Raw genomic sequence first — 20,692 nt, 5'->3', positions numbered from 1 at the left:
GATCATTTTTCCAGCTTGGCGTCTATATATTAAGTGAAACCAGGCTCTGGGCGTTTGCATTTTTTAAAAAAGTTTTTAAAAGTAGGACAAATATACTTATATATAAAAAAAAATATTCTGCACTTCATGCTGAGGTTTTATATATTTCTTGCAAATCCTCTGCTTGGATTTCTTAAAATGTTTACATCTGTTGTTGCTTCTGCGTTGGCAGAATGCTTTTGTTCTCTGCCTTTGCCTCCACAGTATAATTTTTCTGATTTCCCAAAAATCTCCATGGTTGTTGAATTAAATTACAAAATTAGCTGGATAACATATGTACAGAAGTGAGTTAATGAAGTATCAAGCAATGTTTCCAAAGGAGTAGACTATCAATTTAGTGCTTTTATGGCATGTTTAGCTGGAAGCCACAAGGGTCATGTTTTACTTGTAGAGTATAACGAAACATAAATAATTACAGAATGTAAGGGGTTGGAATCCATGGGTAACTGCAGGAATCTGCTATTATAGCATCCTCAAAAGTTGGCCATCCCACCCCTTTAAACATTTACAGCACGATAGAATTCACCATCTCCTAATGCAGCATATTTGTTTTTCTTGCAGATTTGCAGTTTGTGATCCCTTTTCTGCATATTGCTGCCATTAATGTTCTTCACCACCCCTATATTCTATGTTCAGTTTTGATCCCCCGCCCCCATTTGAGTGTAGGGCTCTGCATCTGTCCTTGTTGAAATTCATCGTGCTGATTTACGCTTATTGTTACAGCTTAATGTCCTCCTGAAATTTGATTAATATCCTACATTTTTGTGTAATCTACAAATATGAAAAAACATGAGACTCATACTTTCTCCTATTTTGATATAGAGCCACAGATATATATGGATTAGATATTATTGTTTAAACCGCCTCTATCCATCTAGTGGTAGCATAATTTAGTCATTTTCCCATCTTTGCTAAAATTCCGGAGTGGTGTAGGGAGCAATGCTAATTAATACTTTAAAATCAAGGTGCCCTTTATCCACCAAATTTCTGTGGTCAACCAGACTACCATTCTATTTAAAAGAGAGATCATATTGTTTGGGCGAGAATTATTCTCGATAAACCCATGTTGGCTCCTGCAAAGCAATACATTGTTTTGGAAAAGCTCACAAACTGCTTAATAAAACATTCTAAAATTTGGCTTATTATTGACATTAAGATAATTGGCCTGCAGTTCTCTGGGTCCTCTTTATCCCCCTTTCTGAAAATAAGAATAACTTTGCCTTTTCTCCAATCCTCTTTCATGATTTTTCAGAGATCCAGTTTCATGATTTTTTTCAGAAATCACAACCAGTATAAAAGCTCTTCCTTACAGACTTGGGCCTTTCTCTCACATTCCTCCACATGACTTTTTCTTATCTTCTGGAGGTTCCTTGCTCCCACTCTACCTCCAAAAGCTTCCTCTTTCTAATTCAAGTAACTCTCATCTTTCTTGATAAGCTTGATGGGCATTTTTGCCTTTATATCCCTCACCTTCCCTTTCAGGATAACAGTTTGACAGTTACATAAATAGCTTATGTTATCATTGGAAAGAAAAACAAACATGGACATGTCTCTTATAGTTTGCAAGAAGAGGTTTCCTCTATTATGTTCCTCTGATAAACAAAACAACAAAAATAACTCTCTCATCCTTGGACTTTGCTATCAAACTCCTGTTTGTTTATTCAGTGAACTCTCTGTGTCTTATATGTCTCCAAAGCTGCCTCAACTAGATCACCAACAACCAATGCTCCAATCATGCATTTCATTTCTAAATGATAAGATGTGTATACCAGCAGAATAGTCAAATTATAGAGGTTGTAAATTCTCCATCTTTGAAATTTTTAAGAGGCTGGGCAACTATTTCTCATGATTTATGTAACTGCTTTTCCTGAATATGGTAGAAAATTAAATTAGACATTCCTTCCAAATCCACAGTGTTATATTTTTACACAATAGAATAGAGCAGCAGTTATAAGAAGCGACAATTATTTATTAGACTTTCCATCTTCTTGATTCTTGTTCTCTTTTCTGCCTCTTTCCTCTGCTCATCTTATTCCCCTGCCAAACTTCTGTTTGCTTTTCCTGTTCATTCATTCAGTAAACTCTGATTTCTTAAGGAAGTTACCTGATCAGAAAATGAAATAAGATTAATCTCGGCAAGATTCGTTCTTGACAAAATACATACTGTCTATTGGTATTTGCTTCATTGCTTTCAATATGCCTACAGATCAACTTTTTGATCCTGAGGAATAGGGCTGTCAAACTCCCGGCCCCTGGGCCGGATGCATCTCGTGCTATCCATGCCCATGCCTGGTTTAGCGGAAAAAAGTCCTGATACATCATGTGACACCACTGTGTCATGAGTTTCACACTCTCATTGTAGAATGTTCCCCAGCAAAAACATTCCCTTTTGCAAAAATGTTGTTTTGTTTCAGAAACCAAAAACACATAGTGATGCTTAAAAGTGGTTTCCCACTTTGTGAACCCTTTTGAATTATTATTTCTGCATAAATACGATTTAAAGCATAGTCTGTTCTCCACATAGATTCTGACACTAGATAAAGAAAACTCAATTAAATCAATGAATCAAAAACATAATTCTTGTTCATGTAATTATCGAGGAAAATGATTCATATCTGGAAAACAGATCTTTTAGATCATGTTTATTCAGAAATATTAAAAATTCAAAACAGTTCGCAAACTTTTAAGTACTACCAAATTGCAGCTCAGAAATTCTGCCAAACAGTTCAGGATGAACTATAATTTGGCAAGAATTGAACATTTTGGTTGTTCCTAATTTCAGTCAAGAATAAATCCAGAAGTCTTACTGGGTGAATAGGGCAAGACTTGAGTCCTTAGTCCTCTGACTCACTGTACTTCATGTGACCTGTGTGTTGGCCTGCTACCCAATCTTCCTGGAGCCTTTCCTTTACTATGACTCCTTATGCTACCATTGGAACAAAGAACATTGTTAGATATTAAGTAAAGGTACAGAAAGGAAGGATGATGGATTCATAGGATAGGAAGATGGATATGCAGTCTACAACTGAAGCTAAGAACCCTAATCCGATCAGCCCACATGCTCCTAATTTGCCAATTTTTAGTCACTGCTGACTGCAATTTATTCAAGGTTCTGTTTCCCTTTTTGTCCTGGAGGGGTTGGCGAGTTGGGTTAAGAAAAGACTGTACAGTCACCTTTCTGAAATAGTATACAGTCTCCTGCTTGAGCAGAGGGTTGGACTAGAAAATTTCCAATGTCCCTTCCAGCTCTATTCTGTTCTGAAATTCTGAGTTGAGTTAGTCTGTTTTTTCCCTGCTAACATTTTACCATTTACAATGAACAGCAGATATACTGATTATTTTATTTGGGTTTTCCTTTAATAAACTAACCTAAGCTTACTTAAGCTTTTACTTCGGAGCCCTTGGTGCTTTCTGAGCTTTGTCATTTGCTGATTACATAACATCTTCTGTGCTTGTTCCTTAACAGTATCACTACAGTCTAGTTATCTGTTGTTACTCTTTCTTGGTGATTGGACATTCTTCAACTCTCTTATTTTATGTCTCATTAGCCTCTGTTCCCCCAAGATTTGTAGTGTAGTACACTGACAAAAACAAATGCATACCTTGGCAAACCTAAGTATTTTCCACTAGTACAAAGCATTATTGATTTCATTTTTTTCCTTCAATACAGTCTATTCCTAACTACCACTGTAGCGGACATCATTCCCACTTAATCACTTTGTTATCATAAATTAAATCGGTCAACCAACCAAATTATAACTAACTATAAACTGACAACATTTCTAGTACACATGAAAAACAAGTAAACCGTCAATGGAGCAATAAGTGAACCATAATCTACTAGCCTTCAGAAGAAGAAATTACCATGAAATGTATTTGCTGTTATATCATTTGACATAGATCTTTTAAAAAAAAAAAGTTATTTTCAACTCTAAGGTTTATCCTTTTAAAAAGTAAGAATAGCGGTTGGAGAGACAATTTGTCATATCAAAACGGTAAACTCAATTTTGCTGAATTTTGACAGAACATATGACAAGAATTGGAATTAACACTCATATGTTTAGATCACCTTTCTAAAGGTTCAGTTCATAATACATATGAAAAATGAACACCAAACACTAAATTATTATAAACAAATATAAAAACTAATTCACTATATTGGCTTGACCTTTCCCCTTTATTTATTTTTACATCTGGAGGACTGAAGAAATACTAACAAATTTCAAATTATACTTCCTTTATGTTATGTCAATTTTAGAAAGATATGGAATGAATAAACCACGTTCACTTTTTTTACATGTTAATCTAACTGTGAATAGAAGAAATGAAGGAACACCCGCTCCAGAGATTTTATAAATTTTCTTCAATTGAAAAAGTGAATTCTAAAATAAGGTCCAAAATGGGTGCTTTATGGGTGCTCAAGTAGATAACCTAGTTTTATTCTCAGAGATTGGGCAAACGGACATGCCACACCTGAAGCTGAAGATTGTGGGCCTGGATAGGTAAGATCTTAGGAAGATCAGAGGCAAACAGCAAGTTAACAATTACATTTTCTTCAAAAGGTAATTGAGAATAAGTCATAATCAGAACAAGAATTATTTAAAGAATACAAATATAATCATTCAGTTAATTCAATGCCTTTTTAAAAGATTCCAAATATTGGTCTGATTAAAAATGAAAGGATAGCTTTGTGACTATTTTCTTTTAAGAACTATCTATTTAACACTCCCTTTATACAAGTAGTCCTTGACTTAAAACCATTTAGTGACTGTTTGAAGTGAAAAAAAATCTTCAATCATCCTTGTACTTACAACCATTGAAGAATCACCACAGTCACTTATCAAAATTCAGGCACTTAGCAACCAGCATGTATTTATGAAGGCTGCATCGTCTTATGTGAACTCCTTCCCAGCCAGCTTCCAACAAGCAAAGTCAATGGGGGGAAGCCATTGCTTAATGACAGCATAATTAACTTAAGAACTTGAGTGATTTGTTTAACAACCATGACAAAAAAAGTTGTAAAATTGGATGCAACTCACTTTACAACCTTAGCAGTGGAAAATGTGGTCTCAATTGTGGCCGTTTGTTGAGGACTACCTGTATTTTGGATTTAAAAATTTTGCACTTGAAAAGAACACTCTTAAGTTAGAATCATACCTTCTACTCTCCAGCGGACGGCCATCACTAGAAATACTACGTGGAATGTTGGCGGCCCGATCTGGAGGAGGCATTTTTCCTTCACCTTTCCCTGAAGCAACTCTAGTGGTAATTGGACTTTGCATCTGTGATGGCATTTGCTGAACATGAGATGCTTGTCCCTTGTTAGCATTTCTCTGCCACTTGTTATTATTTCTGAATGGGAATTTGAGCTCGTATGGAACTCCGCCATCATTCATTTTGTATTCCATTACTGGCATGCGATGAATTTCTGAAAAACTTCTGAAAGATTGAAAAGTAAGGTTAAACAAAGTGTAAAATACGGGAGAAACATGTGCAGTGCATTGTTTTGTTATAAAACAGTATAAGTACATGTATGAAACTCATAGATTGCTGCAAATTAGCTTCAAGCGTAATACTTGTAGCTTGTATTTTTGGGATGTCTGGAGCAAACCACGTTTTTTTCCAGAATGACAAAATATATGTTGGTCATCACAATGCAAGCCTTATCCCTTGTACGCAGTATCACAGTGCAAATGCAAAAGGGACAGAGTTTGAATCACAACATATGTTTAAACATTTCTCCTCCTGCCCCATCCTATGAAGATGCATATAGGAAGATGGCATCATTAAAAACTACTACCGTTTCCCCAAAAATAAGCCCTCCCCTAAGCCCTCCCTGAAAATACTGCAACACAGCAACAGCCATGAAGTGACCATGCTCGCCGCCTCCTGCACCTCAAAAATAATAAGACTTCCCTGAAGATAAGGCCAAGTGCTTATTTAAGGGGTCAAAAGAAAATAAGACCCCGTCATATTTTTGGGAAAACCCGGTATCACTTCCAATTTCTCAGTTTAATCTAATGGTTTTCTAGGAAGTGAAAACCATCAGCTTCTAGGAAGTGAAACATCTCCCCTGCTTATTGAAGAAGGCACACATTTTAATCTATATCCAAAAGTAAGTCTCAAGAAACTGAATAAAGAATTAACACCAAACATTCAAAATTCAGTGAAAAAGTGACACTTGAACCTTGTAACACTGAATTCTAAAATAACATACACTGTTTCCAACAGAAGAAAATATATGTAACTCAGGTTTGAATTGTGAAGTCCTTGAGGCTCTCTGAGCTTGTTCGCAGTTGTTTCATTACCTATCTAGGTGACATCATCAGTGCTGGTGATTGTGGAGTTTAGTTCCCTTTTATACATAGTACTTGCCCTATCAGTCTTGGTGGTGGTTTGATTTTCTTTGGGGAAGTTCCTTAATAGAAGTATTGTTTTCTGCTTATCTGTCTCATGTTAATCCGTTTATCTGGACATTGGGTTCTGGAGGATGTGTTCTGGTCTTTTTTTATTTTCCTTTGTGCTTTTTATTGTCTCTTATGAAAGGTGTGTAAATGTATATGTCTATGTGCCTGTTGATGACTCATATCTAGACATATAGAAATAGAGAGCTGATTCATAGTCACATGGAGATAATGCAATCAAAACTGGACCAGAATCTTGGTTGTTGAGTGAAATGGTTGTTAATCAAATTGTCACATGACTGCCCATGTGACTGCTTTATTCGGTGACCACAATCCTGGCACTCCTGGCTGCACTTCTCGAGCAATCACTGAAAGGGTTATATTGTAAAATGGACAGAGTCCAGATAAGAAGCATGGGACACCTTTATAGGGGTGAGGAGACTCTTGGAGGCTCTGCTTAGGAGCTGCAAAGCTGCCAAAATCCAAGCAGGATTTTCAACTCCTGAGGGAGAGACATTTATGCATGGTCTGTGCCAGATCACCCAAATATCTCATGCCTCTTAATTTACTACACTGCCTCTCCATTCAAGAGCTGAAAATCCTTCCTACCAAAATCCAACCAGGATTGTCATCCCCTGAGCAAAGAGACACTTGATCAAGCCTGATCTGGGCCTTCCCCTCACATCTGCTTGGATTTCAGCTCCTTCTCAGCTCTAGGGGCTGGTTGAAAGAGGTGCCTGATGAAGGATATCAGTTTCCATCCATGGGCAGAAGGGAACTCCTTCTGCGGTGTGAAGACATGGAATGCAAATCATCAAGATGTAAACTTCATTTTTTTACACCAGTTCTCCTCCAGGCATGGAAGGGAATGCCTTTGGCGGGGTGCAAGAACAAAGTTCAGCTCCTCAGATCCACTCTGTCAAAGACATTCAGCCCCCTTTCATGTGCAGAAGGGACTTCCTTCAATGGGATACAGTAATGTACCTCCATTCTGGGTCTCTACCCTGCCAAAGGAGTTTGTTCTCCCTTGGTAGGCAGCTCTTTAAGCCAGCAACATACTATATGGAATACTATGGGCAGGCAGCAACAGCTTGTAATGTTCCCAGCCAGCTTACCCATTGATTTTCTGGGGAAACCAACAGAAATTACAAATCATGATCATAGGGTGCTTGGTAATCAATTGTTAGTATGAACAGAATGCCAACTGTCAACTTTGATCATGTAACTGATGGCAGAGGGGCTTTTATGATGACTATAAGTGCTTCATATGGGCTTTATAGCACCCTTTCTGAGGCTGTCATAACTTCAAATAGTCATACCTCTAGATAGGATACACAGACAAAGATAATAGACACATAGATAAAAGACACATAATAGATAACAATATAACAACATATAATAGACACATGCCTATTTTCTAGGGCTGAGAGTGACCTGGCTGGTACCTAAAATGGGACTAAGTCTTACAGTCACCCGGTTTGTAGCTTGATTCTTTAACTACCATTCAAGCTGTTTGTCTTTTAATCAGTTTAATTAATTCATTGGTTGCCCAATACCTTCGTGGAGTACAATCTTCATGAGGTGGGATAATGACAACCTTCACAGTAACTGAAGTTCTCAGGAGATCAATCATTTGCTCATGGCTTAGGGTAGCGACAGCCACAGTGCAAATTTCTACTAATCTGCTGCCTTGTCGTAATCCTGCTTGCCAAGCATAGCCATATGGTTCAACATCTGCCACAATTCCTTCATAGTTCACATGGAAGCCAAGCTGACCCAATCCATTCCGTCGTAAAGTCATTTCCACTGACTCACATCCCTTGGTCACGAGCTGAGAATTGCAAGATAGAGATGTGGAGATTTAATGGGAACAGTTTAGTACAATGAAATGTAATTTAGTAGGAGACACAAATAGGCTAGATTGTTAAAACAGAGCATGAAGCAAGGTAGATATAATTATTCCTTATTCATACAGCAATTATACTATATACCTCTGAGGAAGATAGTTGGATTACTACTGAGTAATAATCCCCGGCTTAGTTTGAACTTGTAAAAATGATTAGCTATATTCCAGTGCTAGCTGAAAATTATGAAAGTTACAAAATTTTAAGTGTAGTAATTTATGAAACAATACCTACAGTAATAGAGGAAGTATAGACTAATATTCATTTACAAATTGACAAGTCATTTAATTATTAAATCTTATATTGATTTGACACTCTTTATAATTCAGTAAAATCTTGGTATGGAACTTCTGTTTTACTATTTTAAGTCCTGTTCCTAAAAGATAATAATATTTTGGAATGTTGAAAAATATTAAGTCTTTTCTCACAGCATGAAATATACTGTTTTGATTTCCTAAATAACATTTCTGCAGCTAAAGTGTAAATGTTAATATAATAAATACACTATTCAGACCTTAAAAAGTAGATGAATAAGCTACAAGGCATTTTATTGCTCTGACTGGGAGGACAAGGATTTGAAAAATAATCTAGCAAGTGGGTGGAACATTGTCAGGTGCAAGAAATCAGGAACCAGGATAGGGTTCAAAAGTACAAGTTTATTTCATGCCCACCTGCACAAATGATTTACTAACAGACAAGATGAATTGGTGCCAGATAAGAGTCAAGGGACTTCAAGGGGGCTGGATTTAGGTCTCTTACAGGGACCCCTAGTCATCTCCTACATCCATTTTATTTTGCAAGTTTGTTGCACAGATCCAAAAAGGAAATTAAAGCATTTCTATATGTATTTATGCTTGAGGAAGGAAGGTAAGGGGAAAATAAGGAATTCTAACCTCTAGTCTTTTTACAATCTCCTTGATATCTTCAGGGTTTTTGAAACTTTCCACAGAAACACATTCTCCTCTTTCATAGAAAATTTTGACACTTGTATCTGTTGAAGTCCACCCTATTACATCTCTGCAGGAACAATTGAATACAACACTTTTTGTATCTTGTTCAATCACAACAACAAATTCATTAGAAATGCCCAAAAGACAATCTATATCAAAACCCTTGCTATAGTCTTTAGCATGGAGAATCCAGATAACAGCGCCAGAGCTATGGAGTTCAATTCCTGGATGAGGTTTGGATTTCTCTTTCTTCTTAGAAGCAAGTGAGATGAAAGGGAATTTGCCAGAAGGATCAATGGGTGTATTTGTCACATTCTTCTCTGCCAAATCTTTCAAGTATTCCTGACGGGTTCTAGTAGCCATAGCACGGAATTTTTCTGATTTATGAGCTGCATTTTCAGCATTGATCACTTTGGCTAGTAAGAAGTCCCTGAATACATTTGATTTAGGAAAGGTGATGCCTTTAGGAATTGGAGGTCCAAATGAGGGCACATCTCTCGATCTTGTCACAGCAACACTGCAAAAATACATACAAATGTGATTTAAAACAATATGCAGAGACATCATAGATTTCAATGCGCTATATATATTTTGTTGTCTTCATAGACAGTCCAGTTCTACAGAGAGGATACTCTATCACAACTGCAGGGTGCCTCATGACATAAAAAAAGTTTTTTTTACATGCTGATTGTTTAGACTGTTTCTTAAAATTTCTTCAATATACTGTATATCTATTTGAGTACACCATATCAATTACTATTATTGCTTTTTCCTTTGCATGTGGTACATTTACATAAGATAAATATATATATTAAGTCAACAGCATTATATACACATTTTTATTCTTTTCCAAACCTACAAAAGATGAACTACATTTTTCAAGTGAAGTTACTTGGCAATAAAAGCATTCAAACATTAACAGTTTGAAAAATTCATTTTTTTTATTTTGCTCTCTACAATATATGTTAACAACCACCTCCACATGTCCTGAAAACATAAAAAAATACCTTGAATTGCTTAAATTTAACTATTCCCAGAGTTACAAAGAAACAAGCACTTGCTGCTTAGTAAAGAGATTGTTTTTAAAGGCTTGAGTGCTACTTTTATTGCTCCTTAACGAAAGAGAAAAGAAACAGAGGAGTAATAGATGAATATATTGGTGGAAGCCAAAATTATATGGAAAGTGCAATAATGCAAATCTTGGTTTTTTTAAAAAAATGTAAAACAGTAGAACCTAAATAGAATATTAATGCAGGGGAAGCATTGTACTAGTGATTTAGCAGGAGCCCCCCCTTTTTTTTTCACCAGCCTTTTTACATTGGAATTTGTGAAAATCCTACTGGCTTGAGTGACAAAGCGTTTCTGTAGCTCAAATTTTGTTTTAACTCAAGAGTCAACAGAAGAGTCCATGACATACTCAACTTCTCCCTTGTATTTTGAGAATCTGGCATCTTTCGTTTGATATTACATCACCCCTCCCACCATAGAACTGTTGCTTTCCTCTCAACTCCCTGCTCCCCACCAGTCCAAAATGTATATTGATAAATGCCACTGCTGTCCTACTTATCCCAAACAATGGTCCAAAAAAAAATTGACATTATCTCCATTTTTTTATTATTATATTAGGGAGACAAGAGTGTTGCAAATGATGTGGGTTCTGATTTTATTAAGGCAGGATCAAAAGAGGAAGGGGAAGAATGGGAAGGCAGTAAGACTATGAAATGTGTTTATCAAGAACGAATGCTAATCATATTTATGGAGATTACCTACAATGAGATCAGGGTGACATAACATTATTGTTTAAGCCCTGTCACCCATACAGAAAATATAATTGTAATATCTTCTTTCCATTTCAAGAGTCTTACCCACTTAAGTTCTCCACGCAACAGTTAATAACAGTTAACTGTTAATTAAATATAACTACGTTCGCAGATTTTCATTTTCTTCTAATTGCATCTAAAACATTTTATTGAGAAATAATAAAATAAATTAGAAAATGCTCTAATCAAATATTGCAACTTAATGCAAGTAGTTCTCAACTTACAGCCATTTGTTTAGTGACTATTTGAAGTTACAATAGTGCTGAAAAAAGTGATATGATCGTTTTTCACACTTATGACTGTTGCAGCATCCCCATGGTCACATGATCAAAATTTGGGTGCTTGGCAACAGGCAGGTATTAATTACAGTTGCACTGTTCTGGAGTCGTGTGATCAACATTTGTAACCTTCCCAGCCAGCTGCCAAGCAAAGTCGAAGGGGGAAGCCAGCTTGTCAAGCAAAGTCAAAGGGATTTGCTTAATGACTGCATGATTGACCCAACTGTAGTGATACATTTAGCAACTGTTGCAGAAAAGGTAATAAAATGATACACAACTCACTTAGCAACTGCCTTTCTTAGGAGTGGAAATTTTGGGCTCAAATGTCATCAAGGATTACCTGTTGTTATTTTATTTGCTTATCAAATATAGGCGCCACCCATCTCACTACCTACATGATTCTGAATGGTTTAGAGATAAAAAGTTATCTTCTGTCATGGAAAACCATCATAAACACTGTAATAGTTACCTGTAACAAACATTGTCAGTACAAGGATTGTGCACTCGGACAATCACAAAAACGTGTTGAAAGTGAGAACGAATATTCTTTGGGCTGAATGATTCGGCTCCAGGTTCTTGGAAAACTATTGTCACGATATCATTCCCAATGTGTCGTTTTCTTAACAACTTTGATCATGAAGACAAGAAACCCAGGAGAATTAAAGGCATTAATATGGTTATAGAATATAATTATTTTTCCCATTAGTTCATGTTTTAAAACGTAAACACGCCTGATGTTTTTTAAAAACTGTTCCTAAAACAAATAAGTTAATGAAGAATTTATCAATATAAAATGTTAAAATAAATTAATACTTGCAGTTTCTATAACAACTATTAGAGATCTACCTTAATGCAAAGAAATGTCTTTCCATAGATTTTGTTTCTAAAATTAAATTTACAACAATAAAAAAATTGTTCTTTTTTGTTTATCTATCTGATATTCTTTACAAAATGCCAATTTTTTTAATTTAGGCAATATATTTCAATATATTAATATTATTATTTAATTTTGGCAGACTAATCAATTTAATTATTTTTTTCTACTTTTCAATTCAGGCTATATTGCCAAAAAATATTTTTTAGGAGAAAAAACTTTCAAGTTTCTTATATTTGCAAAAAAGATATATGTTTGATAGAATTAACATGAAATCCAAATTATTAGATGTGAACAAAGTTTAATCCACCACAAAACTTTTTCAACATTCAAATATGTATCTGTAAAATAAGCATTTTTCCCAGTTTGGTGCAAATAATAATTAACCACATTTTAAGCATTTCAAAAACATCCAAAGGGACAGCAGAGGAGGGTCAATTTTGTCATGATGGCAAGCGTGACTGGACAAAGATGACTTAAATATTCCATTAATGTTGGTGCAAGCTCCTTAAAGCATTTTTACGGCTCACTACAATGCATAAGCCACAGTTTATCAAACATATTAGCATTACTGTAAAACTATGCTTTATAAATTGTGTTTCAAGAATTATAAATTTTCTGGCTTTTGCTTTCAATTGTATAACATATCACAAAACAGCCTCTTTGTCTCTTTTTCTCCATCTCTTTCTCTCTGCTAAAAATACTTTGGATTGAAGCCACAGCATATATGACAGGACATTGCAGAAAGTAGAAACATATGGAATTTGGAGCATATCCTGTCAAGAGGTTTCATAAATACTGCCATGGAGAATCAGCATATTCATTCATAGTTTTTTATGGTAACACAGCATGGTGGAATAGAAATATGAACCCCACCCTGGCTCCATCAGATAAACAGTCTGCAAACAAATTAGATCTACCATATGCTGATTATCCTGAGGCCTTGCTTGGTAATAATTTGCCTTGCAAAGAGCAGTAAGTCCCACAAAAGGATCCAATTACTAGTGCAGATATCTACATGGAGAAGGTTGCTATTCTGTCAGTGCTATTACAGTATTATTCTGAAGGGAATATGGCCAGATTTTATTCCTACAGTACAATACATTAGATTGATATGAATTTAAAAATCAAAATCAAATTCTAAATAGCATGAACATCAGTAGTGGGTTCCGGATCCCGGTGCAACCAGTACAGTGCAACGGGGCCCGGTGCCCCCCACATGCAAGCACGCAGCCTCTGCAACGCTCCAGCTGCTTGGCAGAACATCGCGCAGGTGCCATAAGCTCCATGCGTGTACATGGAAGCGCCGAAGAGCTCAAATACAGGTAAGTAGCTCGGATGGGCGGGCTCTCTAGAGCACTGTACCAGAACGGTACCCGATGCTCCCAGCAGGCACTGATACGCTCGTACCGGGGCATACCACCTGCAACCCACCACTGATGAACATCCTACATTTCTGTAAATATGGTTTTCCAAAATGAGATAAAGCAATTTCTCCTCAGGTGATTAAAGTAAAACAATTTCTGTAAAGGAAACAAATATCTCCAAAACATCTACATTGGAATAAAAAATTGTACACACTCTGTTTCGTTTAATCCACAAATTAGTTTTGTAATATGGTGCCATTTTTTTGCCTGTTCAAATTTGCAATACAGTAGTACAAATGAAACCAGTCTAATCAATAATAAAAACTCAATGTATTGAAAACAGAAAAAAGCATTTCCAATATTCTGTATAAATATTTCATCACAGTATAAATTATAAGATACAAGAGAGCCCAATATTTGTTTCAGCTTGTCAAGATGGCCAACAATGTAATTTAATGTAATATCTGAAATAAACAATTAAATATTCTGATTATTCAAGTAGTTCCTACCTGTTGTTTATTGTTGGGTGTATATGGCAACATTGTAGAAACATGAAACATGATTTCATACTCTTTATATGTTGTATAAAGAGAGTGGGTACCAGTCGAATCAGCTGCAAATAAATAATATAAAGTCTAATTTTTTATTATTATAACACAATCCACAAGATTGTGAAGATACATTTCACCAAGCACAAAATCTATGTAATATTTATTTATTCTAAAGCAAAATAAAATAGAAGTATTACTTATTTTTAATTTTATATATTTTAATATATTGTTTTAAACACACTGTAAATTCTAAGGGTTGCCAGAAAAAACAAAGATACTCAAAAGTGGATATGCTAGAAACCATTAATGCAGAAGTTTTTGTAGTACTTTTCATAGAACAAATATTGTATGCTTACCTGTTATAATTATAAAATAGAAACTAAACTAGTGTTATGTCCTTGCTGGAGTCATTTCAACAAGAACTCTTGTTCTGTACAATAAACTATTTTTTAAATTGAGATGATTTATTTAGATTTACTTCATCCTATCATTAGTGTTACAGATAATTATTGTATCTGTATGCCATAAATATCATAGCTAAATTCACATATTCAACCCATTAGCAGGTTTAAGTTGTGCTCTTTGCAATAAAAGCTAGGAATGAGAATCTGATACTTCATCTCAATGCATCTATGTTAATATTTCTGGTATTCAGACTTTAAAAACTTTAATTACTCTCAGAAGCGAACCATACTTTCCATGACAAAGGAAACTAAAATTTATCTTATTTACAAAACAAAACATTGATAACTGGAAATAAATGCAAACTACACATGTAGTTTTATTTGGAGTGATTAATATGTTATCATTTTACAGCTATAAATTCACATTTATTTAATTAGATTTTTGTCATTTTATTTTTAAGCATGGATCAACATTTAAATTTAGTAACAATGAGTATATGTCAAGAATATCTTGAGTGATATTTTTGGTGAGATTTATGAAGTCATTTTAGAAAATGCCTAAATGATTATCTCTAGGGAATTAGCTAATACATGAAAACGTAAAAAAAGACCTTGCTTGGAAAATGAGATACAACTTATACTCATTTGTTAAATGATTGTTTAAAGTTCTGGAGATGCTGAATGAGGGGATATACAACCAGTTCCCAAAGTTACAGCCATTGCAGCATCCCCCCATGATCAAAATTCAGGCACTTGGCAACCTGTGACACACTTATAACCACAAGGCGCTTCACTCCCCCACCTATTTCCCCTGATTTTGCCCTTTTGGCACTCTGCACTCTATGGCCCCTACTGCCATAGTTGACCTTCATCACCTTGCTCACACTGCTGACCAGCTGGGCCCAGCCCTCAGTGAGACAGCTGCAGACCACACAAGGGTTTCTTCCCAGGGTTCAACATAGTGGTTTCTTTGCAAGGCCTGGGAAAGATGGCCTCGCTTGGCCAGCAGCTGCCTTGGGAAGGGTCAGGGTGGGCATCCTTCTAAGCCGCAGGGATAAGAACATGATGAAGGTCAGGTGGGGGCAGAACGCAGGGCAGCAGGGATTATGGAGTGCAGGGTGGTGATGGTGATTGTATCTGGGCCTGGGGTGTCCAATGTTTCCTGAGTTGGCTCCAGCTTTGTACTGTGCTGATGGGGCAGCTAGTGCTTCCCAAGGACTACAACTTTGCTCTTATTATTTTCATACTCATTATTTTCATTATTCTGAATAAAAAAGGCAGTCTTACTCTTTGTGTCTAGCTGGGCACGATACTTTTCAAATCCTTTGAGTCGAACCCGTTCTCCCAGCAACTGAAGAAACTCTTCAAAGGCTGGGCCTGCTGATTCATTATTGTACATTTCCTCTTCTGTGCTTTGCCCAGACTTGCAGTACATGATTCCCACTTTCAGCTGATAGCTTAGCTGTAAATATAAATAAAACCTCAAGTTTGCATTCTTGTATTATCTGTGCTGCATCAAGAGGCACAAGGCTATTCCTTTCAAAATTCATCTCTTTTCTGTAATAAGAAAGCTGAGTGAAAGAAATGAAAATGACAAAGTTCTATATATTTACTATATTGTATTTCAAATTGCTCCACAAAATAATTGAGAGACTATTGGCATTCCAACTCCAAATTTCATACACACAAAAATTGAAAAGCACAAAAGAAAAAAGCCTCAGTACTTTAAATCCTAGGTTTCAGAATATTGCTTTATTTTTTTCTGAATTTATAATAATGTTGGTGTTTAAAGATAATTTAAATTTAAATACATAAAACAAGGTGACCACCATCTGATCCAGTCAAATCAATGGCAAGAATTCTTGAAATGTCAATTTACAAACAGATTATATATTAAAATATGTAATTTAAAATAATTAAATAATCAACTTTTCCTCATCCAACTATATTACTACATAAAATTTACCAAAATAATGCTTACAATTGAAGTGAGTAACAATGACAGTGTAAAGAAATCTTTTCATCAGGTAATGTTTTCATCATTAGAAAGTTACCAAAAATTGTAATATGGAAAATAGATTAGTCAAGCTACTAACTTCTAACTAAATATTGAGTTTTCACAAAAGCACCTGGGATATTTTATGATCGCTTCATTATATTTGCCTAAATTATTTTTATGCTATTAGTATTTAACATTTATTATGCTTGCCTATATGGACAGAATTAGAAGGAAAAAGTCTATGGAGATTCTCAGTCATCCAGTTCATGGTTGTCCCAAAGGCGCTTATTCAAGAGGCCACGGGACTTTCTGGTTTTTCTTGGAAGACATTTCGTTCTCATCCAAGAAACTTCTTCCGAAGATGCTTCTTGGATGAGAAGTGAAATGTCTTCCAAGAAAAAGCAGAAAGTCCAGTGGCCTCTTGAATAAGCGCCTTTAGAAGGATAAAGACACAGAAAAGAAGCTGAACTTTACAAAGCAAAAAGAAAATATATTTATATCCAAAACAGATATTCAGCTAAAATGGGAAAAACATTTGGAAAAGTCACAGTAGATTAAGTATGCATGGTTGTGGTCTATGAGTGAGTGCATGCAGAGAAACACAGTGAATTCCTGTTAAAATAGATTTCTAATGTTCTGATAGAACCAAATACCATTTTGAGTATTCTTCAGAGCCCTAGTTGTCAACTTGCCAGGGACTGAGATACAGTATATTGTAATAAAATCTGCTCTGTCTTCAATTTCAGAATGTTATCTGTACAATCCTGAGAGGCCTAAAATCTACTGACTATAACAGGATGCTTCTCTCAACTTTACAAGGTTTTAAGTTTTGACTGGCCTTTTGGCCAGACGCAAAATGCTCAAAGAGCCAAAGAGTTTAAAAAGTCATATATTATTTATAAAAAATGAAAGTAATTAAGCATGTTTAAAAATTGTTTTTAAACAGAGGATCTCAAAATGAGGAAAAATTCTCCATTTTTTTTCAATATATACCCATGCTAGAGAAAGAAGCGTTCTCAGTACAACTTCATTTTTTCAAGAAACACTTCTAAGACTATATTAACATTTCCCAAATTGCCTTAGGTTCTCAATAATAGCACCTGCATCGTATCTTGGATAAGCTTGAACTTGCTCATTTTCATCTACTCTTGAACTGAACACCCATATTGAGCACGAGTTTACTGTGTTAGTGATTCTTAAATCCAAAAATCTGGATGGTATCTCCTATTTCTAAAGTTAGCATAATAACCAAAATGGTATCCTGTAATATTCCATAAGCCAAAATAGTATACTAGCATTGTTTTCTGAGGAAACTTTTTTTTGGAAAGAAAGGGATACTGGAATAATTATCCAGCTCTAATATTTCTGGCATCTTAGAAAGATTCTAAAATTGATTAAAACAAAGGCTGTTGAGAATAACAAGCTAATCAAAATGATAACATTGTTCCCACTCATCTCCTGAAAAGGGTAGTTCAATACAACACAAAGGCAGAGAACAAATGTAGAATACATCTATGTCATTAGCTTTATTCCAAAAATGCCTGAATTGAATGCCATTAACTGCAAAGCTTGATTAATATGATAGAATTACAACTTTAAATTAATGTTTTACAAGCAGTACTAAGAATCTAATGAAGTTCATTGTTAAAATGTATTGAGATGGTAGCTCAAATGTCATAGGTAGAAAGGCGTAATTTTGAATCAGCTTCTTATGCAATGTCTTGCAGCAGTGCATGAAGAAAATAATTTGTAATTGATAATATAATTAAATTAGTTATCTATTTAAAATGACATGGATCGTTATCTCTAAGATGCAATATTTAGCTCTTCCATGTGTCTGATTAAATTATTTGAGAGCAAACTAATTCCTGAAATGTCTTATTCTTTAACTTCAATATATGATAGTTTTATATAACATTTTTAAGATAAACAAAAAAGCCAACAGAAAAGACTAAACAACTAAAAACCAAAAATGTGCAATTTAAATCTTACCCCTTGTTCATCGAGTTTCATAAGCTGCTCTGTGACTTTAGGGGTATTGAAAGCCAACCTGAGGCAATGTATATTTAGTTCAGGAACCACATGTTCTAGGACTTCTTTCAAGGGCAACCCTCTGGCTGTGCAATGCTTTGCAGTTGAAGGTATTGCATCTTCCAAGACAGTACCTCTTAGTGTTGTAAGCTAGAAATAAATATATGTATATATATCAAGTTGCGAAGAAAATGTGCTAGTAATACAGTTAGGTATGGGCATCAAAAATTTCAGCAATGGGTTCTCTGCCCACTTGCTGGTGGGCATGGCCATGGTGGGCATGGCCTAGTCAGCTTCCTGCACCACTGGGTGTGTGTTTTTGCCATCCCCAGGGTCTGGAGGCTTTCCTCGAGCCTGTGGGAGGGCAAAAACTGCCTTCCCTGGGCCTTCAGTGGTCCTCAGGAGGCTGGAAACGGGCCTGTTTCTGGCCTTCCAGAACTTCTGGGAGGTCCATTTTTCCCTTCCCCGAGCCTCCAAGTGGGCTCTGCACTTACCTTGCATCCAAAATGGGCTACGTGGAGACTCCTGGGGGGGGGGGGGCAGCCAGGGGTGGGATTTATAGGTTCCCCGAGCCAGCCATAATGTTAGATATGGGTTCTCCCAAACCCGAGCGAACCCTAGCAGCCCACCTCTGGAATATATGCAATAATAGTATTTTCTAATTCCTCCACAAAATGACAGTTTAAAAGGAACAAGACAATTCAAAATGTACTATTAATTAAGATGCACATTTGCTTTTTCTATTTAGTGATAATACCAGTAGTCTTTGACTTACGACCACAATTGAGCCCAGAATTATGATAAAACGTTGTGGCAGTTGTTAAACAAGGGACCCATATAATTGCCTCACTTAATTACCATTTTCCCTGTTCTCTCTGTTCAGTCATTAAGCAACCACATAGGGTATTAGGCAGAGCATAGGGTACCTTGGGAAATCTCATGTAGGACCAGCAGTGCTCTGCAGCACCTCCTCATCTCAGTTGGCGCCAGGCCTCCCAGGGCTTCGCCTACCACTGATGCACACTGGGCTCTGCTTCCCACTTTGCTCGATTCTACACTCTTGGGCATCCTCACTCTATCATGACTCAGTTCACTTATTTTTACTGGGGCAGCACCACATGGACTCTTTATAAGAAGGTGGCATGGCAAATTGCTAATAATACATCCAAACTGAACTTCAGAAAAGCAAAGTGAAGGTCTGACAAAGCGAAGAGAGGAGGCCCTAGAGCAGTGGTGGCTAACCTTTTTTGGCTCCCGTGCCAAAAGTGGGGGGAGCACAGGGGGGTCGTGCGCGGGAACCTCAGGAGGACAAAAAACGGCCCAACGAGCAAACCAGAAGTTTATTCCTGAACTTCCGGTTTGCTCGTAGGGCTGATTTTTCACACTCCGGAGGCTTCAAGAAAGTCTCCGGAGGGCAAAAAACAGCCTCAAAAGAAGGCACAGCTGGACAGTGCGCACATGTGCACTGGAGTTGACAGAGCAACACTTTGTGTGCCCTAACAAATGGCTCCGTGTGCCATCTGTGGCACACGTGCCATAAGTTCACCATCACGGCCCTAGAGTTTGACACCTAGAGGGACAGGAAAGAGACTCAAAGCTATGGGGACACAGCTGGGTGAGAGATAGGCCCAAAGGATTTTATTGCCTTTTTAAAAGTACCCTTTTATAATCAATGAAGTGGTTTAAAAATGATTTGAAGTATTGATCTGGTTCCTTGTCACCTCTGCTAGTTCTATCTAACAAACCTCTACTTTCATCTAACAAATGTTAATGCTATATTCTTCATAACCATGACTTAGGCATTCTTGCCATCAAACAGCATTGTCTTTAATGTAGAGCACATATAAAGCTGTAAAATTGTGTACCATTGTATATTTGCATTTTGTATTTGCACTGTAAAGCATTGTAAAGTGCTATATAAATCTAAGCAGCCTTCTACAGCTATATTGCTACTGCTATATAAACACTTGCCTTATTTTTCCAATGTATGTATCCACAGCTATCTTCATAGATTAACATAGCTTATAATTACACCCCCCACAACCTCTAAGATGCATACCAAAGGCTGCCT

The 20,692-nt window shown here is 36.3% G+C and overlaps 1 protein-coding gene across 4 annotated transcripts in view; it reads right to left on the bottom strand.

The window, feature by feature from the left end:
- The window catches only part of SIPA1L1 (signal induced proliferation associated 1 like 1), a 155,989-nt gene that overhangs the window by 32,190 nt on the left and 103,107 nt on the right, over positions 1 to 20,692 (bottom strand). For all 4 annotated transcript variants that reach the window (XM_032228336.1, XM_032228310.1, XM_032228319.1 and 1 more), the window contains 7 exons: positions 18,583 to 18,771; positions 15,879 to 16,053; positions 14,146 to 14,249; positions 11,865 to 12,022; positions 9,241 to 9,814; positions 8,000 to 8,274; positions 5,197 to 5,478 (listed from right to left, as the gene is read on the bottom strand). In XM_032228336.1, the coding sequence (XP_032084227.1) occupies positions 5,197 to 5,478; positions 8,000 to 8,274; positions 9,241 to 9,814; positions 11,865 to 12,022; positions 14,146 to 14,249; positions 15,879 to 16,053; positions 18,583 to 18,771 (1,757 nt within the window). The remainder of the gene's footprint in view (positions 1 to 5,196; positions 5,479 to 7,999; positions 8,275 to 9,240; positions 9,815 to 11,864; positions 12,023 to 14,145; positions 14,250 to 15,878; positions 16,054 to 18,582; positions 18,772 to 20,692) is intronic.

The sequence above is a fragment of the Thamnophis elegans genome, chromosome 1 (genome assembly GCF_009769535.1).
Source record: "Thamnophis elegans isolate rThaEle1 chromosome 1, rThaEle1.pri, whole genome shotgun sequence".
Taxonomy (NCBI): Eukaryota; Metazoa; Chordata; class Lepidosauria; order Squamata; family Colubridae; genus Thamnophis; species Thamnophis elegans.
This window is presented reverse-complemented; position numbering and strand designations above follow the sequence as displayed.